This window comes from Diadema antillarum, unplaced genomic scaffold, assembly GCF_040938485.1.
Source record: "Diadema antillarum isolate AM-2024a unplaced genomic scaffold, OU_Dant_1.0 scf00000025, whole genome shotgun sequence".
Classification (NCBI taxonomy): domain Eukaryota; kingdom Metazoa; phylum Echinodermata; class Echinoidea; order Diadematoida; family Diadematidae; genus Diadema; species Diadema antillarum.
Window position 1 is genome coordinate 3,032,724 of NW_027270914.1, and position 26,983 is coordinate 3,059,706.

At 41.6% G+C, this 26,983-nt stretch overlaps 1 protein-coding gene across 1 annotated transcript in view; it reads left to right on the forward strand.

Annotated features, from left to right (window-relative positions):
- The window catches only part of LOC139734051 (uncharacterized), a 52,358-nt gene extending 28,248 nt beyond the window's left edge, over positions 1-24,110 (forward strand). Inside the window, exons 10-29 of the mRNA XM_071644870.1 lie at positions 1,065-1,082; positions 2,747-2,899; positions 3,724-3,881; positions 4,533-4,747; positions 5,705-5,934; positions 6,564-6,722; positions 7,336-7,465; positions 7,954-8,172; positions 8,981-9,236; positions 10,031-10,328; positions 10,797-10,960; positions 13,068-13,318; positions 14,096-14,443; positions 14,990-15,361; positions 15,828-15,993; positions 17,112-17,263; positions 18,348-18,713; positions 19,564-19,688; positions 20,867-21,040; positions 22,496-24,110. Coding sequence (XP_071500971.1) covers positions 1,065-1,082; positions 2,747-2,899; positions 3,724-3,881; positions 4,533-4,747; positions 5,705-5,934; positions 6,564-6,722; positions 7,336-7,465; positions 7,954-8,172; positions 8,981-9,236; positions 10,031-10,328; positions 10,797-10,960; positions 13,068-13,318; positions 14,096-14,443; positions 14,990-15,361; positions 15,828-15,993; positions 17,112-17,263; positions 18,348-18,713; positions 19,564-19,688; positions 20,867-21,040; positions 22,496-23,351 — 4,810 coding nt within the window. The 3' untranslated portion in view covers positions 23,352-24,110. The remainder of the gene's footprint in view (positions 1-1,064; positions 1,083-2,746; positions 2,900-3,723; positions 3,882-4,532; positions 4,748-5,704; positions 5,935-6,563; positions 6,723-7,335; positions 7,466-7,953; positions 8,173-8,980; positions 9,237-10,030; positions 10,329-10,796; positions 10,961-13,067; positions 13,319-14,095; positions 14,444-14,989; positions 15,362-15,827; positions 15,994-17,111; positions 17,264-18,347; positions 18,714-19,563; positions 19,689-20,866; positions 21,041-22,495) is intronic.
- The last annotated feature ends 2,873 nt before the right edge of the window (positions 24,111-26,983 follow it).

A 26,983-nucleotide genomic window follows, 5' to 3' on the forward strand; every position in this document is an offset into this window, starting at 1 on the left:
ATTAATGCATTTTGTTGAAGATAACTACAAAGTCTGACACTAAAACTATCAGACTTTGAATTTTTTGTAAACCAATGATTCCCTACGTATGAAAATGTCGACATTTCTAAAATGGATTCGATATTCTAATGGATATTTAAGTTTTTGATACAGGGATTAAAGATATCTAGGCCAATACGAACATTTTTTTTTACCATCAAGGGTTGGATTCTCTGTGTAATGAACAGTAAAAGTCACCTACCGATGTAGTAAGGCTCGACGCTCTTCCAGACATTAATATGATTTGATTAAGTGAAATCACGAACGATTAATGATTGCGGGCTGGAATATTTTGATGATATCAGCTTTTCACATTGAGCCTAGGATCAAGGCGTTCCTAGCTTCGCTCTTCTCTAAATATCTCACTGCTAGTTTATCGTTCACATGTCAGTTTGTAGGAGTCTCACGCTCCGACGTTTGTTCTTTATTGAAGAGTATTAATAGCTCAGAACGCATTGACCAAAGGCTACTCTGTATGTTGAATGACGTAAACACATCACGAATGCCGATGCACTCCAACACGAATGAGATTGATTGCCTTGTCTCGTGAATGAACACAATATTTTGTTTTCATATAATTATATGTCCTCTTGCTATCTTTGAGTATGCAGTATTCAATTTGTTTGATGTCATCCTATAGTAGTATGTTTGAAATCAGATGTTTGCAGCCAACATTCCTGTTCAGATAATAGTTACACGTCAGGATGCCAAAGTGAAATTATACAAATAGAACACTTCTTTAATTGTATGGCAAGCCGAATGTAGTATTCTTAATTTAATTTTCCTTATGAAATATGCAGATGAAATGGTCACAACATAATAAAATTATTGAAAGCTAAGAGAGAACGCTTCATGCAGACTGGAGAATTGAATAAAAATCGAATAAAAATAATTCGATTAAACGACTTTGAAGGTTAGATTTCATTGTTTCTGCTACATGCTCTGTCAAGCTGCATGTAAATGCTGTCCATATTACACTAACACTCGATACCTGTCACTCTCCAAACATGCTTCACTGAATGTAGTCGGACTGCCTCATGGCGGTAAGTAGATGTTCATGGTATACTTCTACCATCACTGATCATGGGCCTGTGAACGGACTAACAATATTTAGATGAACTCTATCTATCCCCTCAAAGTTTTCTTTCCTGGAATTATTTTTTGTAGTAGTAGAGCATTCATTTGTGTCAATGCCGTATATGAAGAGAGTCTGGCCAACTCGGTTCTCGGTTTTGCGTTTTAAAGCCTATGATTGGTCAAAGCTGGTCCCGTGATCTTCGTGGAGCCATGTCGTCACCAAAGTGCGCCCATTGTTCACCAGCCCTTATTTGGCTTGCTTTCATTGTTACGTTTGAGCGTACTCGCTAGCGTACACGCTAACCCTGTAACGTGTAATACGCTGCGTAACAACGTGGCGTCCAATTTAGCAGTTGGCCAGGGGGGCGTTTCATGAAGGAACTTGTCGGATAAAATGTCCGACAAGTCAATTATATCCGACAAGTTCAGAGAAATCAGCCAATCAGACTAAAGAATTTCTCAAAACTTGTCGGATATAATTGACTTGTCAGATATTTTATCCGACAAGTTCCTTCATGAAATGCCCCCTGACTCTCTTTATACACGGCACTGATTTGTGTGTGTGTGTGTGTGTGTGTGTGCGTGTGTGCACGCATAATGTGGATGGAAGGATGAGTTAGTGGGGTTCCAAAACTTTACTTTTTTTATTCGTATATATTGAAACGAATGTTTCTTGGGCTTGTATGGTATTTTGTTGGATGCCCTTTATCACCGGAAAAATTAGGTTGCATTCCTGAAGCAGACTTTGTGAGGGTCAAGCGTGCAGTGCCGTTATGAATCTCAGAAGTTTATGACACCTGAGCTTGTAGATAAGGAAACTAGCCTGTACAAAACGTATGACGAATCAGGCTTCCTCGAAAAGGAAAGCAAGGGTGAAACGGATAGTTCTTGATATAATTGAACGACTAAGATATCGAGTTTTCTTAATTGTTGTTTTCTCGTTTAATGATATCTCATATCATTATTATCAAATTGTCACAATTGCCTGTGTACAAACGATACACTTTATCGTCGGAAACACGTTGATATGAGAATCTCAAACAGTGAGTCATAAACGCCTTCTTCCAGTCAAAAGGTTTCCTTTGTGTGTGTTTGTTCGTTTGCAAGGGATGTTCCACTTTCTACTCATGACATGCCTTTTTGATGTGATATCTCTCGTCATTCAATGTTTTTATTTTGTTTTGTTTTGTGTTTTAGTAATTACTAGATTTACTGCATGGCTGGTATTTTTGTATGTGGACATCAAAATATAAAAATCATACTGTCTTCCCGAGGACATTAGATAATGTCATCACCAACTGAAGCAATGTAACATTCCTTGCTTGGGCAATGGAATATATCCACTATCATGGTTATCATCGATCTAATGAATTTCGATGTCCCCTCCAAACTCAGTCAATATCGTGCAAATATTGACCAACAAAGGAAAATAGTCCTTCAGCTGCTGTGACGGTGCAACAAGAACAATAACAACAACTGCAACAACACGAACACAATGTGGAATCAAGATGAAGCACAGTGATGTACCTTTCGTCATTCGGAATGAAAACAACAAGGCGACAACAAAGAAGAATATTGTCTCTATCCATAAAACATAATTTATGTTATTTGCCCACCTGCTGTCTTACAGTGAATCAGACAAGTCTCCGGCTACCGACGGGCTGGATGATGGCGAGAAAGGCGCCACGGAGAAGGAGTTTGACGCCGACATCAACGCGCTGAAGACGTGGTACAGACGGGATGACAACAGCGAGCCGCCAGTGTACGTTCTTCAGCCAATCAGGTAACAAGAAATGGAGCCTCCTGATATCCCCATAGGAGGCTGCTTGTCTGCCTGTTGATAGTGATGTGATGCCGGGATAACGAGCGTGTGTGCGAAGTATTTGGTCATTGAAGACAACAGTAATTATATTGATGATAAACATCCAGTCGCACACAGCACACTTTCACAAATTCAAGTCGTTACTTATTTTAGGTAAATGTTATGTTAAAGGCTTTTTTTTGCGGTAGTGTATATTCATAGAGTCACAAACAACGGATCGGAAAACATTGAAATTGGCCGCAGAATGTGCAGTCACCAAAATGTCGAGTTTTATGAAAGAATGACGATGATAATCATAATTCTTCTTCTCGTTGAGCGATGGCAATCATCTAGGACTGGTGATGATTATGTCACAATGCAGTACCCATTTAGGTCTACTAAGGGATTTTGAGAGCTTCGTGAGAGGATGAATGGTGCGGCAAAGCAGTGCATATAATGACAATGCAAAGTTGGGCGTAGATGAGATGGGTGCTCTCATTGCCTCATGTTAAATCCGCCCGTTAGTTTATATATAATTGTACACAATCCGACGTGTTATTTAAAAGCTTTCATGCTGATATAGGCCTATCCGTGGAAGTAGAAAATCTTTGTTTCATTCAGTAATACAATATGTCAGTTTGGCTACTCTCAATTCGTCATCCGTCATATTCATCATTTCATTCATCATTGTTAAAGCTTTACTACAGCTGATGACTGAGGTGATGCAAAAATACAGAAGAAGAAAATTGCATTTTTTTTTCTCCCTACATATGCGTCAACTTGTGATGACGTCATCCCTTTCACAGCTCCCAGTTCCGTGAGATACTGAGCAACGACAAGCAGAGGCGATTACGGGCGAAGAACCAGTGGATCATCATGTACAAGCGCCTCGTCAGGTGCATGGCCAAGTACGCTGAGAAGAGCGTGTCGGACAAGAAACGTGCAGAGGGTTACCTCCAGACAGGTAAGAAAACAATTAAGGAGATACAGTGCACTCTGTTATAGCGAATGCGGTTAAAACAAAATATTCGTTCCAACGAAGAAACAATTCAGGTCCCAAAATTATCGTCAGCATGTCGTCATGTACCTTACTGTTCGGCTATAGCGAAATTTCGATACACTGTATAACGAAAGAAAACTGCCGGTCCCGAGGAATTCGTTAAAAGGGGATCTCCTGTATTGTGAGGAAACACACCAAAATTTTCCAGCCCGTGGGATAGCGAGATTTAGATCTGCGACGCGAACGCTAAGACGACGTAGCCTCCCATGTTGGATAATGGAAACAGCTGCCTCGCACATGTTCAGAACACCATTTGGGGGCCTAATTATATAGCGTCGTCTTTAGCTTTCGCGTCGCAGATCTAAAGCTCGTTAATAAGAAGGAGAGTGGTCCGATGTGGGGGGGGGGGGGGGGGGGTAGTGTAGGGGAGGTTATATAACAAACTATGTGACTCAATGTGAAAGGCTAGCTGACCTAATTTTACAATATAAATACTCTTGCATTGTACTTTCTGTTATTAAAACCATGTGTAAATATAGTATCATTCAGTATCATTGATGTATCTTCATGCAAATGTTGGATCCTTCATCACCCGGCCCTTGTCCAATGATACAGTGACGGAGCGTGAGCTGGACCAGGCCGTGTTTTCGGCCAGCCCCAGCCAACGGGGACGAGTGGCATGCTTCGTACGCCAAGTCAAGGACCTGCGAAAGAACCTGCAGGATTTCTCCGCCAAGGACTACATCGACATGCACAATCTCAAGCCCGAGCTGGATGTGGCCAAGTTTGAGAGGGTCGAGGATCTCCGGAACACCCGGGTCCCCCAGAATGTAAGGCTATGTAACTGTTTTGACGTCAAGGAAGGAAAGAATCCAAAAAACAAAAACAAAAGCAAAAACAAAAACAAAAACAAAAACAAAAACAAAAACAAAAACAAAAACAAAAACAAAACAAAACCCAGCAAAACAAAACAAAAGAAAAAAAATAAAAACACGAACGATCTAAAGTGATTGTGAGTGGGATGCTCTCAGGAACGAGAAAATTAGTAAATGTGTGATATTCATGTTTGGAATTAACCCTATTACATCATCAATACCATCCTTTGATTCCTCTATCTCTGCCGGAGAGTTTAAACACGACCATACAAATTGTGTTCCGGATGAACATTCGATACAAAGTCGGCCACAAGTTGTGTTTTTGTTTGGTATGTGTGCCCGCGTACGTGTGTGTGTGTGTGTGGGGGGGGGGGTGGTTATAAGGAAATTCTCTTGCTATAATGTGGAATGTATTTTCGCTTTGTCAGCGTAACCGAAGTAATTGTTTTTTTTTTTAATGTGTAATTGATGGGGACGCTCTTTATTCAAACGTGAGTCTGATCCCCCCCCCCCCCATTGAGGAGGGGAAGGAGTTTAGTGATACCCTCCGCTAAAATGACATGAGGTAGACATTTATACCCCCATAATACATACATCCTATGGCCTTATATACATTTATCCTGGCATATTGAAGTCAAATATCTCGGGACTGAATAAAAACAGCTTCGATTAAAGAGAAATTTACAAGTGATGGAAACTACAAAGTAATGACGAAGAGAATGCTAAAGAACATCGACTCAGGCTAAATTCGGCTTTTGCAAGGGTTACTGTAAGAAATATTATCCAGGCTCGACATTAGCCGTAGCACTGCCTTTGAAAAGAAAATATGTTTTAGTGGCCGTATTGGGCCACCGAAGGAAAAGTCAGTGCCTTGTCTTGTACACTCTCGATTTGGTTTTGTGTTGGTTACAGATTGGCTCCAACAACGTGCGCGAGTACAGCGTCCGATGGCACAAGGACGGTATCAGCCCGCAGGCCGACCGAAGCCACGCCCACTACCTGGACGGCCTGGCCAACGACTTCTACGAGGCGATGAAGACGCGACTTGAGCGAGCCATGGTCGACCACGTCGCCGTCACTGCCGCGACGTCCTACAAACTCTACGAGGAGGTAGCGCAGCACGTCAACTTCGTACAGGAGAAGTAAGGATGACATATTAGAATTGTAGTAACACTGGACGATCGATCAGTAAACTTCACATAATAGAGTTCTAAGAAGATAAGTGAATCTTGCACAAGTCGAAAAATTGGCTAAGTTAAAGGTAAATGAATATAAAACGTGTTTTTTATGATTTTTTTTTATCTCGACGGTAGAATTTCATGAATTTGAAACATGCGTTTATTCTATTGTCTAAGTCGACATTCACATAAATCGAAAGATTTGTCCAGTTCCTTTGGCTACGACTTATCCAAGGTTGACTGCGTATAGTATATTTGTAATAGGCCCTATGGATATGACAATAAGATAAACATGATAATTGATTCATTATGTTATTCGTTTTCAACAACTATATACACGTGTACATGCATATATGCATGGTAGAGAAGCAAAACAAACACGCCAGTCTTCCAAAATATTGATTTAGCCAGGGATCCGTTACATGAAAGTCTTATGAGACACTTTATGAAATGGATTTTACTTCTCTACATAGCTACATTATGAGCTGCCTTGGTCATTCTGAGACTTAATGTTAAGATTTTTATGTGATGACTTCATGGAAAGGACCCCAGGTTAGTACTTGATATTCATGTGTGTTGCTGTCACTTTGCAGGGCGAGTACATTCTACGGCCGAAAGGAATGCCTTCAGCACATCAAGGACTACCTAGCGGGAAGCAGCAATCAGCCACTGGTGGTCTGCGGGCTGCCCGGGTATGGCAAGACGGCACTCCTCGCTAAAGCATGTCAACTCACCGGGGCGTGGTTCAAAAGGTTTGGAGATACGACTCCATACAACATTCATTACTCCTTCGTTAAGGCAAAAGGGTGTAGCAAGGGACGAACATTAATTTCATTCATAGGAGCATCCTGTAACTATTACGTGCATTAACTACCGTGCTATGTAATAATAATGAGAATAATTATATTGACCAAGTCATGCCATAGTAGAATGAGTGTATCTCCTCAAATGTTGCGTCTTGATATCACATGTACGTCCATTCTAAAACAAAACAGACGAACACGCAAGCAAACAAACGAACAAAAAGAACAGCAATAATATTTAAAGACCATGCAAATATTTCAGTATGTGATGATTCTCCACTTGCTTCATTTTCTTTACTAAAATATGAGAAACAAGCATTACGATTTTCTGTTTTCCACAAGCCACCTCATTTCAAGAACTGTCAGGATCCATCACGTCATTATTATAATTTTTATTCTCACATCGAAATTCTATTTGATATAAACATTATTATCATCATTTTCATCTAAAATTACATAACCTTTGCTCACCACACATGTTTATCGCTATTTGGGTTTTAATCTACACCTAGGCTATTTACACTACCTCTACTAACTTTCTTTTTCATGTGTTGTGTGGCAGTGGGGACGTCGCAACAGTAGTACGGTTTGTCGGATTGACTGCGGATTCGGAGAACGTGCGCGCGCTACTTCAAAGCGTGTGTCAGCAGATCGGTCACACGTACAGTATGGACCTCGCCACTGTACCAGAGGTAATCCCTTTTCACGGTTTGTGAGCATGCATTTCAGGTCAATGCATGGGTTTTAGATTTTAGTAATAAAAACAGAAAAAAAAAATCTAATTTTCTGCTTCAAATATTATTTAGTAATATGATGTTGGACATTAAGCATGAGGGGATAGAGATGGAGAAAGAGAAACGCAGGGAAAGATAGAAAGATTAAAAAAAGATTATATGGAAGAAAGTTCTGAAAGATAAGAACTGAAGATGAAAAGTGTTGTTCTTGAGTGGTTTGCATAGCACGCCACAGAAAGTATGTGTTTCAAGAATCATAATAACGGTGACATTCTGCCCAAACAATATGAATATATTTGACATGGTCAAAACGATGACTTTTTCTTAGCAGTTTTGAAGATGTGGTGGTGTTGTTCAAAGTTGAGTAGATTTCTTGTTTTTGTAACGAAATGGTTTTGATGCTTTCATATCTATTATGTCCACACCCACGATTTCATTTCTCGCAGGATTACCACGCTCTGATCAATGACCTAGAGGGTCGTATCTCCGTGGCTACGGAAGACCGGCCACTGGTCATCTACATCGACGGTCCTGACAAGCTCAGCAACGACCACAAGGCGAGGTCAATGACCTGGTTGCCTAGCAACCTTCCTCCCAACGTAAAGGTGGTTCTGTCTTGCACAACCTTGCCTGAGGAGAAAACGGACAGCTTCAAGGCACTGAAGGTAATACATCCGCATGTCGGGTACTGCAGTTTATAAGCTGATGGTGCCGAAGGCCATTTCACCCACTGTCACTGTACTTTGCGAATTTTACCAGTCATTAATAGAGTTATATCCCTGCCTAAGATGTACGCATTTATCTCAATTTTTATTGAGTTTTCATCGAAATTCACATCTCATATTGAGAGCAATAACAAGGTATGAAAGTTTGGTTGATAAAAGACAGTATTATAACAATTTTCTTCTTTGTATAACACAGTTTTACAATATAAAAACAAGAAAATATTACAGGTCAATTGTAACATGAACGTGCCAACACGCACTCTTACCCCCAGACCCAGCCATAATTATGAATAGTCAAACGATATGATTGTGACGAGACAATTATTTATTCACATAAGCCGTACACGTGTGTCTTTTATCTTAAGCCTTTCTTGAGTTACGTTCAAATCTACGGCTTTCACTCTATTCAAGTCGAGTTTGGCAAGAGTCTTTTTCTTCGGTGGATATTAGGAAGGCATCTACATTGTATGATGTGATGATAATAATGAACAAAAATGGTGATAACGATAAAAAAAAACACACAGTCGTAGGCCCTATCTACGTTTCAGTCAATAGGATCGTAGTAATGAAAAGCACCTCATGCAAGAATGTGAATTTTTGACACGACGGTGTTTGATAGGATTTGAACCTTGATTGTGAATCCTTTATGCCACAGGGCCTTCAAGTATGTGTATGTGTAATGAGCAGCTCTATGGTGTATTGTGTCGTCAATCATTCCAATCGATTCTATTTCCAATGTGACATACAGAAACAATGTCCTAACGCCGATTTCTACACCGTGCCCGAGCTGAGCCAATCAGAGGCAAGATACATAGCGCATTATCTGATCGGGCGAGCAGGGCGCCGCCTAACGGATGACCAGCACCAAGCTCTGATGAAGGCAATGGAGGAGAATTCGAATCCGCTCTATCTGCGCCTGGCGTGCGACGAGGCGGTGAAGTGGAAGAGCTACACGGAGAAGAAGGGTGTTCACCTTGCGAGTGACCTCCGGAAGATGATCAATGGTAGGTCACGCGTGCATGCTCCAAAGGTCAAATTCTGGACGTCTCGATTTTTAGTCTGTAGACCACCCGAGCGCGCAACCCGGTTTTCAGGGCAGAGCTCCATGCCGATATTTCATGTGCGTCACAGACTTCCATGCTAGTAATAGGGAGCTTTAGATTTGCGGCGCGGACGTTTGAGACGATGATTGCGATGGACGATCTTCTCTCTCTCTGCGTCGTGTTGAAAAGTAGCTTTAGATTACGTTGAGACGCAACCTATAAAAGATAAAATGGCGCCCCCATATGATCGGTGCATGAAGTAGCTCTCAACGTTATGAATCGAGCGGACGTAAAAATAACCCAGAACCACTGCCAGAACGCGTAGTGAAAAAACTTAGACTACGCAAGCTATAAATAAATCGATTCAACGCGCGTTTTTGCGCATGCTCAGATAACTGTTTTCCCTCTGACCGTCCCCGTCGCAAAAATCTAAAGCTCCCTAATTTCACGCGTTGCTCACCAACTGTGATTATGGTCACAAAGTTTCCTTTCTAACAGATTGTACTAGCCTTAGGCGCAAATACGTGACCTGCGTTGATTGGCCTGTAAGTATATAGCTTTACATCTTCGATCTTAGTAATAAAGATAGCGGCGATCGTCACTCCAACCAGCAGCGCCCTCATTAGTCCCGGGTTCCGGTGTACCTTTAAAGTCATTCCGAGTTATTCAATATTAATTAGTATGTGTAATGCTCTCCGTAATATTGTAATGCAGGCAGTGTTTACTTCCATTTGCCCTATTTCCACTACTTACAGGAATCTTAGCATCTCTAGAGAGCAAACACGGCGAGCCGTTGGTGAGGCGGGCTCTCGGCTACCTCACAGCCGCTCGGAGCGGGCTCTCGTGGTCGGAGCTCACCGATCTGCTCTCCTGCGACGAACACGCCATGAACGACATCGCTGCCCGCCACTCCCCCTCCCTCCGCCGGTTGCCGCCCGCCCTCTGGTGTCGGCTCAAGGCGGACATGCGAAAGTACTTCCGGGTGTGGAAGGTGGACGGCGTGTGGGTGTGGAGATGGGCGGATCAGCAATTCAAGGAGGCGGCCACTGATAGGTGGGACTCCTCCCTTTTTTGTCAGTTTCTGCTAAATGTTTTGTGTAGACAAGGTGATAAAAGCTGTTATCATTCCTTTTCGAATTAAAGTTTGATTAAAATGTTTCTTTGTTTGGACTTAGAGCTTACAGACTCAACTTTTTTTTTGTCGAATTATCTTTCTTCTCTGCCATTTATTCAGTGTAGTGTTATTGTAAAGATCATGACACCTTCGATCGTGCTACAAAAAAAAAAAGTGACTGAAGTTTGTAATTTCCGCTTGTTCGGACATTGCCGAGTCCTGTGAAGAGCCTTGCCGCTAAGTTGATTTTTAGTTATCTCTTTGATGTGTGTCTTGTACTGTTCAGTTAGCTGTAAGGCGAAAATTTTCTAATGCGCCGTTTGGAAGACACTACCCTTGTAGAATCGATGTCGTTGTTTTGTTAAGAAGAGAATTTATGCATTCAGTTTATCGGTTTCTTTCTGTAGATACCTGAATCAAAAGGACAGGGCGCCCTCTTACCACAGTGCCATGGCCGAGTATTTTATGGGGACGTGGGCGGATCGCAAGAAACCGTATCCAGGCAACGAGAGCGGGGCTGATCGCTTCGTCGACCCCCAGCCCCTTATGCTCTCTCTCGTTAAACCATCAGGTACAACAAAATTAAGGGCAAAAGAAAAGAAAATATACCTCATGATCTCGAACCCCCAACTCCAGCAAGTGCAGAGTGAAACAGCAAACATTCTTTCAATTGTATCGAAAAATATACCCTATCTTATTCCTCAATTGCGTAACACATATAGTCGAGTTTCATTGTAGTATAGTTGTTCTATTTTGAGCAATTAACACAATGCACAAGTCTGAGAGAATTATTAACATGACGTTATTGCTTGCATGCAATAATATTAACTTCCCATATGCCCAATCTGCAGTGAATACATTATCTAAATGCATGTGATTTCCTCTGGAAACTATCAATAACATACATTGACTATCCCCTACCTTGTATCCATCAAAAATCCCAATGCTTTGTTGCAGTGATTTTCGCTTTATAATCATCAATATTTCGCTTCAGTAATTTCACTATTTTCTTCATAAATACTTAATGGACACACAGAATTCCCACGTTTACTCCTGTGTTCATTGTAGCATTCTGTAAGTATAGGAATTTTCCGTTATTATTCCAATAAGCCCATTCACACTCGAAAAATAAAAGCGCGAGAAGAGCTACCCAGAAAACAACGTTAGTTAGGGGTCTATATTATGCTACCGACGACTTCACATTAAAAAACTGACCCCCAAAACAACAACAACAACAACAACCAGCACACAGTTTTTTTTTAACCGTGTTTCCTTTCAGATGTGAAGTGGCATTAGAATTCAACTTTGCTTTGCTCTTGAGACTGAAGCAGTTTTAACGTGGTCCAAGCGGACAGAGGATCATATATTCTTCCACTAACATCCAGCGCATTTGAATTTCTAAACTCACATTACTGAGTTGATTCGGCCTAAACCGCTCTTATCTTTCGGGTGTGAGTGCGGACTATGCTTTATGATCGACCCACACTCGCTTCTCCATGTATTATTCTCACCTGCTGTTTGCTTTTCTGCAAGTGCTCGATTGTTTGACATTTGCCGGTTTTCTCTTCGTTTTACATGCTTGGCTGTTGCCTCTCTATAAAGTTGGATACCACAGGAGGGGTAAGTTTAGGTCTACTAACAAGATTTCTATCGCTTTTGCGTGCTAAAAGACCTAATATTATTGCTTTTTCAAAGTAAATTATATGTGCGAAAATATTGATGAGGTGTTGCATTGTAAGAACAAGTTATACGCCATTGTAAATTCGTTAATGGCAGCTCAAGTCAGCACGAATGATCTTCCAGGCTTCATACCCCATGTAACACAGAGATTGATACATATTACTACTTTTGACAAGAATGCGAACCGAAACTTATCTACTGCTAATGGATAATACTGCTTTTGTGTGTAAAACGACGTTGTAACTTGCAGGAAAAAGTGTAGAGGAAAAAAAAAAAACATTCGGGCGATTAAACTCCAACTTGAGGACGTGGTTTGATTTTCTTATGTTTTCATTAAACCCTATTATTTGAATAGATGACTATTTTGCCCCATGCCAGTGTGAAGCTGCCTTCGTCAGTATCTCTGTGTCCAATGTGCAATGCTTTCAAATTGTGAGAGATAAGGGATACAAACCTGTGATGTCATGCAATGATTATGACATATCATACTATAATACCACTACCCTGGGCTGCAGATGAATTGAAAGTGGTCTCATTTCTTTTTTTTCCCCCAGTGCACATCAAAAACATTACTGAAAAAAAAAAATATGAGAGATTGGTGTTAAAACGACTGATAGCATTATTAGCACATTTCGGTTAGCACGTCGTCGCAGAGTAGATGCTCCATAATCTTGACGTTGTGAGTTTATGCATCACATCGTTTTACCCATGTACGTATCGATTCGAGAACCCGTCGACATACAGTACTAGGAGTTCCCATTATGACGTCATGCCAGCTGTCATCACGTGAGCTCGAATTATTAACTTAAATGAGTGGAAGCAAGAACTGTCTGATAGCATTTCAAGTTAAACAATCGATTGACGTGTTTATCATGAAGGGCCGATTTAGATGAGAGAGGTTTTCTCCATTTCAATCGCAGTGTTCCTTTAATCATTGTGGAAAAGAAATAAAAACCTGTTAGGTGTATCTTAGCAACCCTCCTACTTCATCCCACCAGGGGCGCCTCTCAAAGTATACAACATGCGGAAGCTGAACGAGCTTCCCCACCACTTCCTGCACGCCAACCAGCTAGAGGCGCTCAAGTCCGAGGTCCTCGTGAACTACGAGTGGACACTGGCCAAGCTGCGCGCCACCTCCCTGCGTCAAGTTCTGGACGACGTGCAGAGCGCCCTCACCGTCTACCCCAATGACCTGGAGCTGCGTCTACTGTGTGACACACTCCATCTGTCGTCCACTGCGCTGACTAAGGTATCGTGACCAATTGCAAAATTCTTACCATCCTCTATCACACTTAAAGTATCAGTATAATAATAGATACAGCGCATTTTAAATGTACTTTAATATCATTATTAAAAAAAAAAAAAAAAAAAAAAAAAAAACCGAGAGCGTGGGGATACAATGGATATACCATCGACTGGAGTCGACCGTTACTTGCTACAATTTCCAATACTTTCCCTAGTTCCTTTTGTTTACTTTGTTCCCCATAATTACTTTCCTTGTTGTGCGAGTTTGCATAAAAGTCTGGCAATGATTCCAGATACAAGCATTGTACGAGTCATCTCTTATAGGGTTTCTGATTTTATCTACCAAAATGCTGTGAGCCGTAAAGTGTAAGTACAGTAAGCAGTGCCGCCGAACCGACATCGCGATGCAGGAATGGTCGTTGGCCGAAGTGTTTTTATACAGGACCTGGGGAACGCTTGTTAAGGTAGGGGTACGTCTCACTGGGTCAAGGGTCAGTGATTATAAGGGAGAACTTTTGGGAAGTCATGGGTGCTTTTTTTTTCTTGAGACCCAAAGAAGTGCATCCCCTACTTACAACCCACCCCCGGTCCGCTATCCCTCCATTATACCCATCGTGCATATCCCCCTTGATTTTGTCATAATTATGTTTTATTAGGGACTGTTATTTCAAGTGAACAACTTCAAGTGATTTTAGATTTTCTGAATCAGTGTTTATTAATTGAGTTTGATCATGATTTACTATGGTATTCCATCTCGGTTTGCTGTCCTCTTTGTTCTTAGGACCCCACCCAGCTGGCCTCCCAGCTGGTGGGAAGGCTCCTCGGCATAGTGACCAATGATAAACCCATGTCCATCGGTGACCCGAAGAAGTACCCGACCGTGGCCAACATGCTGAGCCAAGCCCAGCGGTCGTCTATCCCGGCCCTGGTCCCATCCGTGACCTGCCTGGCTCAGCCCGGCGGGGTCCTGTACGACCTGCTCGCCGGCCACGTGGAGGTCATCACGGCGGTGACGGCATCCCGGGTCACCGTGGGCGTTGCCGCCACGGCCTCACGAGACGGCACCGTGAAGCTCTGGGATCTGAAGAACAGGAAAGTCGTCAAGACCATCGAAGGAGTGGGGAAAGAGGTTCGTGTTGTCATGTTTTGCAGCGGCGTTCCTATTTGCACGTTAAAATGGTTAATTGTTACCGTTTACGTATGTCCACAAACTTGTTCTGCAGGATATCCAGTACCAGAATCTTACATTGGTCCGTAGAGAATTTAACTTTCGTCTCGATTTTGAGACAGGTCGCGTCATTGGTTGCCGTAAAATCGCTGGTCTGGGACGGGTCCGGGACGTGTTCGTGTTCTGACTTTCCCCTGGTAAACGGAAAACTGAAATAGACAAGTCATGTGGATAGCAATCTTTTGGCGCAACAGACAAGGTCGAGACCATTACCCTTGATAGAACAGAGTGAAGAATGTGGATAAAAAGGCTTTCAGCTGACAGGACAGCCTACCTATAGGTGTCAGTGAGAATAAGGGGACAATTAGGACGGCATACGCGGAGGCATTAGCACCATCGACAAAACCCTTATTTTATCATGAATGGCTTCAAAAACGACCTTATACGACATTATATCTGTATACTTGTTCCGTCCTTCATTTATTCTTTATTCCTTAATTTTTCCAGATCTCGAGTCTCCGTTTGTGTTTGGCGGACACCATAGCCGTGACTGTGGAGTCCAGCTGCATCCAGTTCCTGGACTTCGACCGCGGCACGTGCCTCCTGTCGGTCCGCCAGTACATTGACCCGCCGGTGGTCACGGCGGCCGGAGAGCAGGACGAGCTGGTGGTGGCGTTCTTCTCGGGTTCCAACGTGATGCGCACGTGGATCCTATCTGAGGGCGCTGTTCAACTTCAGCAGGAGGTGGATATCGGTGGGACGGCCATCCACAAGGACGGCTCGCTCTGCGCGTCCTTCAGCGCCAACGGCGATCGGGTCTTGTATGCGTTTCGCAGCAGCAGTGCGGCAAGCGTCGTCAACGCCAGAACCGGGAACAAGGTTAGTAAAGTCAGCATCATTAACCCGATGTAGACCTGCATCTGCGAAGTGCTATTACAAGCAGTTATGAAATTTAGTGTGCGTTCATTTTATCTAACGCGACTCCATTGCCGTGCTGGAAGTACTTCGAAAACTGCAGGTCGTGGCCGTGAAGGTGCTTCTGTTTACAGCTACAGGGGATGACAGGTAGCTATCAATTTTTCTCTGTAGCGTTTGCTGTGGTATTGCCCATACACTAACGAAGTCAGGAGCGTTGCTGCAGACCTATAAAACTTGTGTTAAAGCCAGGTCCTCCAAGTGTGACTCAAATGAATAATGATCCGTTAATGTTGCCCCAAAAGTCATTAGCTTTGTCTTGCAGAAATATCAATTCCCTATGCACTTATCAATCGAATACGATGTAACTGCACTAATGTCCTCCGAGAACTTTGACTTGAGAATTTCACGACCGACGTCGTTCCAACAGGTTCACTCGCTTCCCGCGCCCAAGGCGTCGGCATCGATCACTGCGCTGGGTGTGTCGAAGGACTACTACGTGGTCGCCTGCCGCTACCTCTTCCAGAAGGCGACCGAGATTCACCGACTCGGACTCTTCGACATCAAGAACGGCGCCTACCTCCGGGCCGTGCAAGGTACATAGTCACTGTCGATAGGATGGCGATGGGGTTCAGTCAGATCAGATACAGACCGATCAGAGAGCAAAATCTGTCATTACTGCGATTGACTGTTGACAAATGAAATACTGTATCTCTCGAAGCGTGAGATAATGCAAGAATAGATAAATTGATACAAAATGGCGTCAAAAAATCAAAGAAAAAAGAATTTGTATCCATGCTATTCTCAAAAAGAAATGCCAGTAACGTAGTCCATTTTGTATACTTATCAACATTCAGGTACAAATAAATGTCACATGATACATAAAAACAAGTCATACAATTTGACAGGCAACTACGAACAGTCTTTTTTGTTCAGACATGTAAGCCTAATCATCTACTTTCTTCGCTTGTTTTAAAAATTGACAAAATTGGCGAAACTGTAATGAGTATTTTTTATTTCTGGCAGAAAATATAAAGTACTTTGTATACAAATAAACCACATTGTAACGCTTTAGGTTTTCTGTAGAACTAAGTATAAAAGTACTTCTCGTAATTTAAGTTTGATTCTGTAACATAATTTGCTGTATTTAAGAAATAGATATATTGTCTATCATCGTATTCCTAAGACAAAATGTGGAATTGTGTCTGTGGAGCTCGAATGAAACGTACACAGGTCTGCGTTAGAGATTTCCATTGTAACACTTTAGGTTTTCTGTAGAACCCAGTATAGATGTACCTCTCGTGATTTGAGTTTGATTCTGTAACATAATTTGCTGTATTTAAGAAATAGATATATTGTCTATCATCGTGTTCCCAAGACAAAATGTGGAATTGTTTCTGTGGAGCTCGAATAAAACGTACAGAGGTCTGCGTTAGAGATTCCCATTGCAAAAAGTAATCCATTCACACCAATATTTCTGTGCAGAATTTTATATTGAAAATAATGCAGTCTTTGATTCAGGGTAGATCTGTAGGGAACATTGTATGATGATTGATCAAGTCTGACTTTAAATATAACGTTAAATATTTCTTTCCATTTCCTTTCAGATTTAAGAGGTTGATATATTTTGTCGCATCTTCTTGTTTCGACTTTATTTCGTTCCAATTAAAAAAAGGGTTGACTTTAAGAGTTATCACGTATTTTTTCTGTTCAGGTTGTACGTCAGACGTGGTGAATGAGTTGTTGGTGAACCGTCAGGGATCGCACGCTGTATCATTGTGCCCCAACGCGCACACAAACACCACCACTCTGGCCGTATGGAATCTCGAAACGGAGGACCACAAGCACCTCGCCAAACACGCGCACGTAAGCCTATGCTACCAAACTGCCTCATTCCATATAGGACAAGACCTCTGAAACAAGCACTGAAAGATCATTGATTAATGATCTTTCAGTGCGCTTTTAATGGTCTCTCAGTTTTTTATTATGATTCCTCCGTGATCTTTCAGTGAATTTCGTGGTCTCCGTAGTCTCCAGAAATTTCCTGAAAGGATTCAGAATAGTCTTTCTGCAGTCTTTTAAGAATATAGTCTTTCAACTCTCTGACGGAAGTCTTTCAGCGATATCAAAACGAGCTCTTAAGGGTCTAGACTAGTCTTTCAAATATCTTTCAAATTCTTTCAACGGTCTCTCAGGGATTGCCGTAAGATCACTGCATGATTTTTTTTTGAGATATTATTGAGGAATCACTTTGAAAGACTAATGTGTCAGAGCTCTTGATCGATCTCTTAAAGGTCCCAGGAAGTAAGCCAGATGATCTTTTTCTTTCAGTGCCCTCTGAATAGTCTCATTTGCGAGCCTTTAGATCTGCGACGCGAACGCTAAGACGACGCAGCCTCCCGGGTATGGCGACGGAAACGGCTTGCTCTCTCGTGCATGTGCAGAACCCTAGCCTAGTCAACGTAGTCTTAGCGTTCGCGTGACAGATCCAAAGCTCGCTGATGTTTTCTGAGTATTGAAATGACAATGTTTTGATATTCAGATGTAGGCAACACCGTACGCCTACAAAAGGAGAAACTACTGTCTGTAGTCAGAGATTTATAAGCAAAATATCCACCTCACCCATGTGAATGAACTAATTTATAACAATGAGGAATATCGAGTAGACTTAGGGTAAATTAAACTAACCAAAAAGGTCACTCAACATTTTCAGGTTCTCAAAGCATTCTTTTTACAACTGCAAATATTGAGTACCTTCATGTTTACACAATATCCAAGGTTGTGGTGGCATGCAGGACAATATAAGCAAAATTAGTGAAAAGGAATAGCGTTAAGAAAAATGTTTTGAAGGTGAAAGATAATAGACTGTAGTCCATCGTGTCCCGAGATGTTATGTAGGTGAAACTGCAAAGTAGATTACTATCTTTCGCGTTTTCGCACACAATACCAGCTCTCTCGCCTGGGTGCCTGTATGGACCTCATGTACTGCCTGACGGCTTCCAAGAACAACAAATCCCTTCGCATGTGGAACATCAGCAAGAAGGTGAACGAGCGGAACGAGTCAAGCAGCAAGGTTAAGGGTCACGGGATAAGCGGGCTGGTTCCCATGATAGACAACGCCCGCTACGTCGTGGCCAAGACAGTCAACAACGGCCCGCTCAGCGTCTGGAACGTCGTGAAAGGGAAATGCGCCGGCAGCGCCGTGCGCATCGAGCGCGGGCTGACGGACCAGCACGACATCGTGCTCGTGCGCAACAACCGCGTCGTCATCCTTTCCGAGCTGGGCATGTCGAGCGTCAGCGAAAATCCCACTCAGGTAAGCTAGTAAACACAGGAAAAACAAAACAAAAAAACAAAGCCCTAAACCAAACAACGACAACCGGACATTACAGTGGCAATATTTGAGACAATATTCTTTCAAAAATGCTCACTTTAAACACGAATTAAATTTGATGATGATAATGATGATAATTTTATGTTACTACTACTGCATTTACTACTGCCAACAAAAATAGTCAATGAGGATATTATCAAGAGTAACAATGATAATCTGACTGCAACAAGAAAAGGCGTATACTGCCGTTACTACGATTGTTTTCTACTACAAAATACTACCATAATGATTCAAAAAAGTCGATAAAGAGGGAAGAAAAGAAAAGAGTTTGCCTTGTGAATGCATTACGACATTTTCATCTAGAGTGTCCTGTAAGCACCCTAAGCTTTATTTATCTAGCTTTGCCGTGTACCAATCTGTGTATTTCAAGAAGAACGTGGTTTGCAAAATACTTTGTCAAGAGAGAAAACACAGTGACACAGAAGAAAAGGGAAAGAAACAATATCAGAAATATATTTTTTATTGCAAACGGTTCCAATGCCTTTTTCCCCAAAAGATCCATTCATCAGATCACTCCCAAAGTATCGTATGCTTCCTTCAACTCAACGATGTCACGTTTGCCTGTGAATTACAAATATCATGAGCTCACTAAGTTTCAGATGACTTACCTAACTAAGCACATGCAACTCTTGGTTTAGCCTCGAATGATCTTCCTCCCTCAAAGCATTCGGTCTTGCCGCCGTGTACACATGCTAACATGTACACGCACGAACAAAGCGCAGGCATCTTCGTCATCAAACTAATGAAATGCCGCCCCCTATCGTTTCAACAGGTGTTCCAGACAGTTTTCATCTACGACCTTGGCACCAAGAAGTACGTGCGAAAGTTGACTGGGGTCTTCATCGTGCCGTCCCCAGCCCACGAGTACCGCCTACTGGACGGCGAACTTCTCCTCGGGTACTAGTATTTTATGTCAATACAAATTATGATTATCACACATTTCCGACACATTAATTTGCAATAATACTGATTATCACACATTTCCGACACATTAATTTGCATTATGACTATGATTATCACACATTTCCGACACATTAATTTGCACTTAAATGGTGCTTACGTTTTCTCGCCCCCTACCTTCTGTAGAAGGACCGTGCATAAGCATTATTTAAAGTCTCTGTAATTGATTTGCTTTCATTGTGAAGTCATTATTATTTCAACGTTGTTAATATCATAATTGATATCATCTTGATTAGATTTGACTTGATTTGTGTAACATCACCGCTAGTAGAGCACTTGATGCTTATAAGCAAGAAACCAAGGAATCGCCTGCTTCAAGTCTTTAGCAAGGACTAGGCAATGAGGATACAGTGCATTGCCTTAGCAGTCGATAGTCTGTGGATAGTAACCATAGCAGTAATTTTTGTTATCATTCTTATTATCATCATCATCATCATCATTTTTATCAGTTTTATCATGATAACTATTGGTATCATTATCATTTCTGTTTTTTTATGTAATTGATATTATTATTATTATTATTATTATTACCATTATTATTATTGTCATTATCATTATTACCATCATTATTACTGTTATTATTAATATTATTATTAACAATAATATCAATGTTGTCATCATCAGTACCATTCATCTTTATCATGATGTTATGATGGATGTTATCAGTTTTGTCCCATGATGAATCTCATTGACATAAGATGTTATCAGTTATACCATGGAGCTATAAGGGAGCTTTAGATTACAGCGCGGACGTTTGAGACGACGCTTGCGCTGGACGTTCTCAACTTCCCTACGTCGTGTTGAAAAGTAGCTTTAGATTACACTTGGATGCAACCTATGAAAATAAAATGGCGCCACCATATCATGATTGGTGCATCAAGTAGCTCTCTACGTCGTGAATTGAGCGGACGTAAAATTAGCATAGAACGCGTAGCGAAAACTCAAACGACGCGAGCTATAAATAGATCGACTTTGTCCTGCTCATGCTCAGAACAGTTTTTTTTTCCCTTCTGAACGTTCCCGTCGCGAAAATCTAAAGCTCCCCATTACCTCCACCTGCAAAACCAAAACTTTCATTATCATCATCGTCGTCCTACATGTTGTATGTTTAACAGACTCTCGGAGACTCGCGACCATTTCATCGCCTGGAATCTGGTGTCAGGCCACATCAAGTTCCGCATCAAGAAAAACTTCCGCACGGACCGCGCGCAAATGAAGAAGGAGGAGGAGGAGCTACGGACCAAGCTTATGCGGCAAAACACGGCCAACATGTCGCCATGGGAACGGAGGTAAACAAGTACTTTTTTCCCCTTTCTTTCGCGATGAATTATGTGACTGTCCCTTTCCCTCCCGCATTAGTGTACTAATTTCCTGTTACATAATAAATTGCCCATTACCTAATGGGTTTTATTTCACTGTCATTTGCGTAAATTAGCTCTTAAACGTTGCTGTCATGGCTGTCTGACAGACTCACTACGTACATGAGTGCGATAGTCATGGTTGATTTCATAATTCCATAATCGTATACCTCGTAACTATATATACGGTATGATAGGGCCTAGCAATGGATGGGATGATAATGTAGCAATTTATCCTGAATTACGATCAGCCGATCTAAGAATAGATCTCCCTCAAGGATTCAGGCGAAATTCAACACCATTTTGCAGACTGGCTTTAATGAACAGAAGGAAATCAAACATACAAAATGAAATGGTGTTTTGTCCAAATTTGACTTAGGCCCTGTATCATAAAAAATGATTTAAACGCAAACAGAAGGAAACTGACCAAAAATGAATATAATTTATTAGTGGACAAATAAGCAAAGATAATGGGATTCCAACGGGATTCGAACCCGAGACCTCCGGATGCTAGCCCGGTGCTCCACTGACTGAGCTGTAGAAGGGTCCAGGGCAATTACCCCCTGGGCAATTGCCCCGGACCCTTCCCCTGATCCTAACCATAATCCTAATCCTGAACCTAATCCTAACCCTAACCTAAAGTCTAACCCTAAACTTAACCCTAACCCTAATCTTTACTCTTACCTTATCACTAACAAATATTAGCAGGAAGTAATTGCCCTGATACGCAAATAGTCTAGTGGAAACTTTTGGTTCGTCATGCATTTCATGTGTAACCTTGGTTATGAAAATATAAGTTAAGAAGCGTTATGAAGATGGTCCATTTTCTTGGTTTTCTTGAAAATTCTTTCATTAACACATTGATATAGAATTATAAATACAATGTTCTAAAATGTTAATCACCTAAATCTTGTTGGTATAAGAAATAACATCGTCGATGTTCAGCAAAATAGCTGCTGGATGATACTGGTTTTCAGAAAACGAAACAAAACATGATTATCACGAGAACCACTGTATGGAATCACATAAGATGTGAAACGTTTGCGTTTTGCGTTAACTGGCTTATGTACCATACAGTAGGCCTGCATGAGACTTTGCGATGACATTCATCGATGACATGACGTGACATTCATTATCACTGTATTGGTTCTTTCACGGGGAACAAGTGTTTGAGAACTATTTCACTTACTCTAAACGAATGGTCAATGCTTTCTCATGGACTACTGAAGATAATAGAACATGATGAACTCATCAAGCGTGTTTTTCTCCCTAATTGTCATCTAAATATCCAAGCATAACCCGTGCGTACAATCACCTTATGCGCATTCAAGATCGTGCACTACTTGATAACCATGGCTTTGTCAATCCTTTATTGTTCCTCCTCAGATCTGAGACACACGCGGATCGACAGAAGAGGAAAGAGAAGGAGCTGGAGAAGGAGAAGAAGCGATTGGAGGATATGAGAAAGGAGAAAGAGAATGCCATCCAGCAGTTCTTGATGAGCGCAGACGAGCGCGTTCTCGTCTGCTCCTACTTCGCACATCACCTCTGTGTGTTCGATGTGCAGACTCAGCAGCATGTACAGACTGTGGAGAACCCGAACTCCATGCTCTATCTCTACGTTGCTGCACTTTCCCCGGAAGGCAAGTATGTGGCTCACGCCACCTACGACGATAGTGACAAGGTGAGCTACATCACCGTGTGGAACCTGCACAAGGGCGAGGTGCGGAAGCGACTCAAGAAGGAATCGAATGTATGCTGTATCGGCATGAACGCGACTGCATCCCGGGTGCTTTTCGGCAACGAGCGGCACCAGCTGAAGGTGTGGGACATCCAACGAGGTCGCAGCACGCTTCGCCGGCTGCACACGTCGGCACAGTCCCTCCAGTTCACCACCAGCTCACGGATCTTCATGATCGATGGTGGTTCGCGGGCCGTGGTCGTCTCGGGTGATATTACGCTCTGGGATCTCGACCACGCCTCGCAGCTGGCCATGTTTACCCCGGATCTTCGCATCTCGTGTGTCGAAGTCGTCATGGACGGCCAGCTCATTGTCTTCGGCTTGAGAGATTCTTCCGACGTCGTCACGCTCCGACTGAAAGGAAGAGACGTCAAGACGCCTGATTTCTCCTCCGTGGGCGACTCGGGAGGCAAGGAGCTCTTTGGCGAGACCACAGGCGACACCTCTCCCGAGGACGAAGATGAGGAGCAGGAACAGGAGGAAGAAGGGGCAGAGGGCTGACACTCGGGGTCAGAGGTCACGACTGTCTGACCTGGCAGGAAGTAGACGAGGACTCTCTGACCGGGAAGGAAGTAGACGAGGACTCTCTAACCGGGAAGGAAGTAGACGGAGCACTGGGGTAGCGGGTCTACTCCAAAGTAATCCAAATGATTATGATTCCGGGAAAGAATCCACTTGAGAAAAATCAAAACAATTAGAAAATCTGCGCCTACGCACCAGTTACTATTGGCTTTCAGTGACAGCCATGTTTTGCCATTTGTTGACTGGATTTTTCAGAGTTTGCCAATTTGAAAATTTTCTAAGTTTCATTTCTGTGCTGCTGTACAAATGTGAAGAAAAATTAAGTAAAAACTCAAGTCAAGTCTGGTAAATAACGGAGGAAGTAATGCTCTTTATTAGATATCGATTTCGGGGTGTTTTGTATTTGGGGAAGTGAAAATTGATTTTGCAGTTCTGGAACACAAAAGCTTTATTGGCAATATTAATATTTCAACATGTCTTATTAATTTGTCTTTGAAGTGGCTTGCCTTCACTTTTTCACCACCGAAAATAAAGACGATTTTTCCTCACAAAACCTATCGAAGGGAAACTGAGTCACATCTTTTCGAGAGAACCACTTGATTTTCATCTCTTTCAAAAACTATGACATTGTAATTTATGTCAAAGAAACGTATAAATAGAAAGCTTTTTCTTTGTGCTGACATTATGGAATATAATCGCTTTTTTACTGATCATATATTTTTTCGGATCCCATTTTATCTTGCCTGCTTCTTTATGAATAATTAATCATTTGCTTTAGTTAGGTGTAAGTTTGTATTGTGTATTATTAAGAATAATACCAGTTAGTTGCTATTTCATTAATACCAAAGCTGTTCGCAATGTTTCAGACAGGTTTGTTGTGTATTCAATACATTCATCATTGAAAGAATAATCCCATGAGTAGTTTGGAAGGATTGTCGAGCCGCGATATCCCTGGTACCAGGGAAAATACCTTTCGAAGACTTGGCATGAGACTAACCTTGGTGGGTTGGTCGTAGCAAACATGCAAGTCATCAGCCGATGCAAATGTGTAGCTCATTATGTACTACTTGTATCTGTCTTGCCATCGAAAAGGGAGCTTTCGCTACACGACCGACAGGAAGACCGAGAGTACGCGGAAGCAGTCAGCTGTGACGGTCCCCGCATTCGGACTCCCATCCCCATTTCTACCCAGTTTCGCTTTTCGGTGAGGACGCAACCGTACCGACAAGATTGTTGATTGTCTGCTCTGTTATCCCCAACATAGGGAACGGACGCTTTATAGGCCGAGAACCATTCTCGTTTTCCCCGGGACTGGATTATTATTTTTTTTTCGGATTTGAACATGCGCAGAAGCAAATTCTGCACACGGCACGCTCAACTACCGGCCGCGTCGTGCTTGCGAAAGCTCCAGAATGTCTGCCATTGTGCAGATGCGCATGAATTTGCTCTGCATAAAACCTCGGCGGCATGACACGATTATTCCATGGCGAGCTGATGTCCCAGTGTTTTTGCTGGTGCCTAAATTTGCTTTCTTTGGTGTCTACACATTTAGCAAATTGCATTCATTATGAAGTTTGCCCCTTTTTTTGCAGCTCCAATGAGTAAAGTCAATGTGATACCGGCTACCGTGCACTATCCAGCATCTGAAGAGTTTGTTTGCAAAAACCGATAAGTCCATTTTTGAAGATTTTGAAGTACGATTTCTGTCATAAAGTACAAAACAATACCTTTTAAATGATACATTGGTCACTACATATAAAGGTACATTTTGAAGTTATGGTCAAAAGAAGCAATAATTTTCTTATTATTCTCTTTGTATTTCTTGACATTTAATCGCAAATATCTCCATTTGGCAAATATGCACTTATCGGTTTTTGCAAACAAACTCTTCTTCTATTTCGATTCTGATCTAAGTGCAGTTTACATTACATCCCATGCTATTATATCTTATGTATTGATTCAGAATTGCTCTTCGTGGCTGCCTAGCGCCTATCAGTACATACGTTTTATGATCTATCACCAAGGTTCTATGTCGATACTGTACTATGCAACTCGTTAGCCATTAACTTTGTTTTTGTGGTTTTCCGTAGCCCTATAAAGCTAAATACCATGCACACACAGTGTATCTGTCTATCTATCTATCTATCTATCTATCTATCTATCTGTCTATCTATCTATCTTTATATCTATTTATGTATCAATACAATACGGCTGTCAAAAGGACGATTTAATGCAATATGTAATATTTCATGGAATCACATCAAATATAAATCTTCATGCTCAGTGTTTGCAATGCCGTTTGTCCTTTGATATGTTACAGAACTGATTTATCTTTTCATTCTCCTCAGCCACACATAGGTGTTCAACTCATGAGTTAAATGTGACACCTTGAGCTAGTTGGGTTTCATTATAGAACATAAAAAAATCCAATGAATTCTGGTAGCGTTCTTATTGAAATGAGACAATTTTAGACATTTTAACTCACACAAATGATACACCTGTGTGTCAATGTACCATTGGGCGACGGAGCAACTGTTACATGGACAGAATCTCAGAAATTCTAAAATTTTTACAAATTACGATTGTGTCAAGTAAAAGTAATAATTACGTTAATGTGTGCGATTTCTGCTGGGACTCACTGGCAGAAAAAAAAAGACTTTATGGGTGTCTTATGAATTGAAAATACAAAGGACTTTTGGAAAGATCCATCAAATATGGGAACCGAGTGAGGTAGATGGTATCGATATGAATTAGGGCGTGTCCTAGTAAAGGTCAAAATTAGAAAGCAAACGAAAAAACTTCCGGGCAAGAGAAAGATAACCTAACACGTATAGACAGACAACGTCATACCGATTAATTTGCTATAAAACATGGCTTCACGGGCACGTATTATCTTCCCAAATTTCTGGTTTAAGTCTTTTTCTTTTCTTTTTTTTTTCAAATCTGATCTTACAAGAAAGAAGGTTGGCTTATAAGAAGTAAATATCTATCAACAAATATTCGCTTGCAGACACCTGTACCTCCGTTGCTACAGTATACCCACATTATACGAATAGTCACTGTGTGATCTAATATCAATTGCTTAATCAGTTCTTCAATATTTTCACTCAGAATGTTTTTTGTGTATCTTTAGTTTTATCTTATTTTCTATTTTACTCACAGATCATTGCCAAATGCTTTGTTACATTATCCTAAAATACATTGTATTGTTCAACTGAAATAAATCAGATGGGCATTAAGATGTTCAGCTTATTCCATTGTCTCAAATTTTGTTTTCCTTTATCGTCTATTTGCAATAAATATGCCGACAAGCAGACAGTCAGTCAGACAGACAGACAGACAAACAGACAAACGCCCCCAGACAATCACATACACAAGGAACTTGGGAGGAAGATCAAGATATACACTACATCCTACAAACAAATAATCTTACAATTTGTTTCATAATCAATAAATTTGGCCTGTTTTAATCAGTGCAAAAGGCGATATATCTTCAAAATTTGTTATTACGCTATATTACGCTCTGGGATCTCGACCGCGCCTCGCAGCTGGCCATGTTTACCCCGGATCTCCGCATCTCGTGTGTCGAAGTCGTCATGGATGGCCAGCTC